The sequence below is a fragment of the Limulus polyphemus genome, unplaced genomic scaffold, assembly GCF_000517525.1.
Source record: "Limulus polyphemus unplaced genomic scaffold, Limulus_polyphemus-2.1.2 Scaffold228, whole genome shotgun sequence".
Classification (NCBI taxonomy): domain Eukaryota; kingdom Metazoa; phylum Arthropoda; class Merostomata; order Xiphosura; family Limulidae; genus Limulus; species Limulus polyphemus.
Window position 1 is genome coordinate 810,033 of NW_013665838.1, and position 4,804 is coordinate 814,836.

Below are 4,804 nucleotides of genomic sequence, written 5' to 3' on the forward strand. Positions count from 1 at the left end.
TCCATCGGAGAGGACATAAAGGGCTGTCAAGAGGAGCATCGAAATGGATCCCAGATTAACGACTGCAAAAGTGGCCAAAGTTGGTGGGATGAGCCCGAAATATTGAAATTGAGCGTCGAAATATTGGAGGAAGGACTCTTGCCACTTTATTCTTCGGGTTTCGTGGACAAGAACACAACGTTGTTCCAGGAAGATGGAACACCGTGTCACACTGCTAGAAACACCCAACAGTGGTAGAAAGAAAATGGTATCCAGAAGTTGCCCTGGTCGAGCCAATCTCCTGACATGAACCCCATCGAAAACCTCTGGGCCATACTCGACCGGCAAGTCAAGAAACAACCGAAAAAAACAACTTCGAAAAGCGATCTACTCCAAGTTTTGAAGCATAAGTGGGCGAAAATCCCACAACCTAAAATTGACGAGATGATTCTCACGATGCCCCAAAGGATCAACGAACTCCACGAAGCGAAAGGAAGATCTACTAGATATTAATTAAATTATAAATATATCAATTCATGTGAATATGGCTGAAACATTTCATTTTTTCTAAAAAGGTGATGTCTATTTACTTGTGACAACGCTGTGTACATGAAACTTTTTGTAAGTTATCTGTTCGACTCCTGATCAATCTAATTATATCTCCTTATAGATCGTGCCTGTAAGGATGCTTGTCTTTATTGAAAACCATTATTGTTTACTTTAATAAATGGCATAATCGAAAAGTTTAAAAAATTCAAGCTATTTGAAAATAATAAGTTACAATATCTTAAGTTTTATATTTAAGAAATATTAAACAGTAAAAAAGTGGAAACACTAAGTCCAGAAATTTATGTGCAATTTAAAGGAGCGTTTTTCTAATGTGTTTAAACGAATAAAATATAGTTTTCATCGTGTTAAATTAAAAATGATAAAGATATATTATTATGGCAAATTAAACCAAACGCAAGTCTAAAATTATGTTTATTTAAATGTTCTTAATAGAAATCAAAATTAAATTATAAATCATTTACGTAAGATAAAAAATGTTTAGTCCATAGAAAGTCACTTTTTGAATATTTTCTGCTAATACACTATTCTTTAGATTTCAATTTCAAACGATTAACAAGTTCAAAATCAAAAGCTGCTATAATCAATCAAGCTCAAGTCGTATTTCCACTGAACTTGATGGTTGTAAGGTCCCAAGTTTACTTTGCAATGTAACGTTTCATGCCAGATTAGATATTTCATTAAGACGTTTTTGTGAAAAATAGGGCGAGGTTTACATATTTTTATGAAATTTTTGTTCAAATTAAAAGAAAATATCTACTGACAGTACAAGTCTAACAATTAATATCACACTTTAGCTCTATGGTAAAATATTTGTAACAAGCAGTTATTATAAGAGCTTCAAGTCACGGCATTTAACTTACCTGTAACACAGATTTTTACACTATATGTAGTAGTCTGTTTTCACAGTTAGGTTTTTAATTTGGTATTTCTTGTATCTACGGGCACCTGCAATATATATATTTCTGTTACACGTAGCATCTTTAATTTGCGAATGTTTAGATTTAGAATAGTGTGTGTGTGTGTGTGTGTGTGTTTTTTGGAAATAACGCTACAAAATAGAAAATTTGTGAACAAATAGTATCTTTGTTGACACCAGAAGTGAAATCATTATACGAATGTACGTGATTTGCAATTGTTCATGAATGATCCCAAATAGAAAATCTTGCTTAATTATAACTGTGAATTATACCAAATTAATCATAATTATTTATTTTCCACTAACTTGTGTACATTACACACCCCAGAGTGATACGACCTACACAAGAAATTTAGCTAAAACTTGGAAATAAATCTTAAAAACGCTTAATTAAAGATGACGTTGTTTGTACTAAAACTGCATATCTTCATAAAACGCAATATTACATTTTTCTGCAAGATCTATAACGATACAATTACTATAGATGCATATTCAAAATATGTCAGAATTTTCACAGCTCCTATATTTCATTAAACATCTTTCATTAACATATAATGTAGTTTCTTGAACACAGCTCATAAAGTCTGTCGTAACAGATAGATAGACGTAAGATACACAGCGGACCACAGTTTTCCTATAAAATTGAGTAATTCAGGGTTTAAGTAGAATTAGCTTACAACTAAATTCGTTTTCAAGAGATTGTTTGACATACCTGCTTTTCAAATTAAGGAAAATCGACGAAGTTTCTCTAAATGTAAATGTTCTAAATGTAAATCTTTAGTTTATTTCTCTTTAGAATGGTTTGGTTTGTATTGAATTTCGCGCAAAGCTACACGAGGGCTATCTGCGCTAGCTGTCCCTAATTTAGCAGTGTAAGACTAGAGGGAAGGCAGCTAGTCATCACCACCCACCGCCAACTCTTGGGCTACTCTTTTACCAGCGAATAGTGAGATTGACCGTCACATTATAACGCCCCCACGGCTGAAAGGGCGATCATGTTTGATGTGACGGGGATTCGAACCCGCGACCCACAGATTGCGAGTCGAGCGCCCTAACCACCTGGCCATGCCGGGCCTCACTTATTTTGACACAAAATCACCACACGTTTGTTGTTTGGGAAATATTTACTACAGTTATTTATATTAATCTTGTTAATAAGTCCATCGATTATTTTACATACACAAAACATGTAATTCTAGGTAACAGCATGGAGCCAAAATAGGGTTTTGTAATTTAAGTAAATAATGTCTCCAATATCTCCAGTCTGGTTTGCTTACTTCTTTTTAGAATCCCTATTTGCAGGTTTTTAAATTCCCATTTTTTTATTCATATTGTATATATATATATATATATATATATATATTTGTTTTTTGCCTCAGAACAAACATCAAACCTAAATGAATACAAATAAAGACGACAATTTTATCGTAAAATTACTTATACCATATAATATTGATTCTGCAACCATACCAAAATTTTTAAAAAAGACACAAAACATTAATACACGATAAAAATAACTTAGTTTTCTATATGCACCTCAAAAAGTCCATATAATAATAGTTTTCTTATTGGAACTTTTGAAAAAAAAATGGTACATCGAATTTCAATGACCTTACCGTTTTTACAATTATTTTGTATTAACAATAGACATGTAACAATTGTTGTTGAATAATATAATGCTAGACAATCCTTAACGTTTCAAACAAACCCATACAATTTATTTTATTTTGCAGTGCAACTCGGAAGTTACGAAAACACTTCTTTGTTTGTATTAACAGTACTTTTCCCTAAAGCATCCTTCAAGGAGTCAGAACTAAAAAACCTATTTTAATAGATCAAAACTGTCTAAAATAATTTCAGATTTTGAAAGTTAACTCTGCATATAGACATTTATTTATAAAGATATCTACTGTGTATATTGTAAAATATTTCTACAGCGAAATTACAATTTAACATCTTTGCATATTCAATTATTATGATTGCTACTTCCGTACCTGATAAAGCTTGATGATATTAGGATGGGAAAGATGTTTCATTATTTGAACTTCTCTATAAACTTTCTCCAAGTTTACTTCATCTAGATGAGTCTTATCTATGATTTTGATAGCTACCTGTTGAAGAAGAAAAACAGTTAGTAAAGCATGTACTTGTATACAAACAACATGAAAAATACTACAATATTTGTGAGTTTTATCGTTGGTAAATCACAAGAAAAAATATAACTTTTATGTTAAAGTTTATATTTATAGCTCACGATTCGTGACGATCAGTCCCCACGAATAACTTGAAAATGGCATTTTTTGTTTTTAAAGAATTTGCAGAATTCTAAAAATCTTACCTCATCTATGGAAACATGATTGCTGAAATTTGTACGTGAAGCAATAACAGCAAAAACGCTTCATACGAACAAACTAACACAAAAACCATCTTGTTATTATAATACTTAAACACATAGATTTTTAACCATTAATAAAAAGCATGGCATTAAAATTTAGCTAACGCAAAGTTATGAACCTGTTCAATTATTTCTAATTTGCTTTTAGATTTTGAAAAAGGTGCCATCATGCTGAAGTCAAAGTGACTGAAGGAGTTGATGATGGTGAAGTGGAACCAAGTATAGATATTCAAGCAGAACAGGAGAAAGACCAAGATTTGAAGCCAATAATTGATTTTCTACAAGCAAGTGTTTTGCGCCCTGCTTGGGAGAAGGTGTCTAGCTTAAGCCCTGTGGCAAAGAACTATTGGACACAATGGGACCAGTTCAAGCTTGAAGATGGTATTCTTGTCAGTAGATGGGAAACTGCAGATGGGAAAGTGACGACCTGGCAAACAGTTATGTTGAAAAAGTTACGGGAAGTTGTACTGTGTTAATCCGATGACAGTTTAACAGGAGGACATCTTGGAGTTAAGAATACATTGAGTCACCTACGGCAGAGATTTTACTGGATAGGTATAAGACAATATGTGGAAGAATGGTGCAGGACCTGCAGTACATGTTGTGCTAAAAGGGAACCCAAGCATTGCTGGTCCTTTGCCCCGAACTCGTGCTGGAAACAGGTAAATTTTCTGTGGTGATGGATCATTTCACCAAGTGGCCTGAGGCATATGCAATGCCAATTCATGGAAGCTACAACTGTAGCTTCGGTTATTAGTGATTTCTTCTTCAGATTTGTTGTGCCATACGAACTGCATTCAGATCAAGGCCGTAACTTTGAATCAGCTGTGTTCCATGAATGCTGCAAGTTGTTTGACATACGAAAGACCAGGACAGCGCCACTTCACCCACAGTTTGATGGGATGGTAGAAAAGCACAATTGGACACGTGGGACAGGAATTGAC

The 4,804-nt window shown here is 33.6% G+C and overlaps 1 protein-coding gene across 3 annotated transcripts in view; it reads right to left on the reverse strand.

The window, feature by feature from the left end:
• LOC106478581 (serine/threonine-protein kinase SIK2-like) overlaps nt 1–4,804 on the reverse strand; it is a 65,641-nt gene that overhangs the window by 51,607 nt on the left and 9,230 nt on the right. For 2 of the 3 annotated variants that reach the window (XR_002609930.1, XM_022382190.1), the window contains exon 2: nt 3,460–3,576. Coding sequence is in view for 1 of the 3 variants with exons in the window: in XM_022382190.1 (XP_022237898.1) it covers nt 3,460–3,576 (117 nt within the window). In the remaining 2 variants the exon portion in view is untranslated. Of the gene's footprint in view, nt 1–3,459; nt 3,577–4,804 lie in introns of those variants that run through there. The other variant, XM_022382193.1, reaches the window with a different exon arrangement.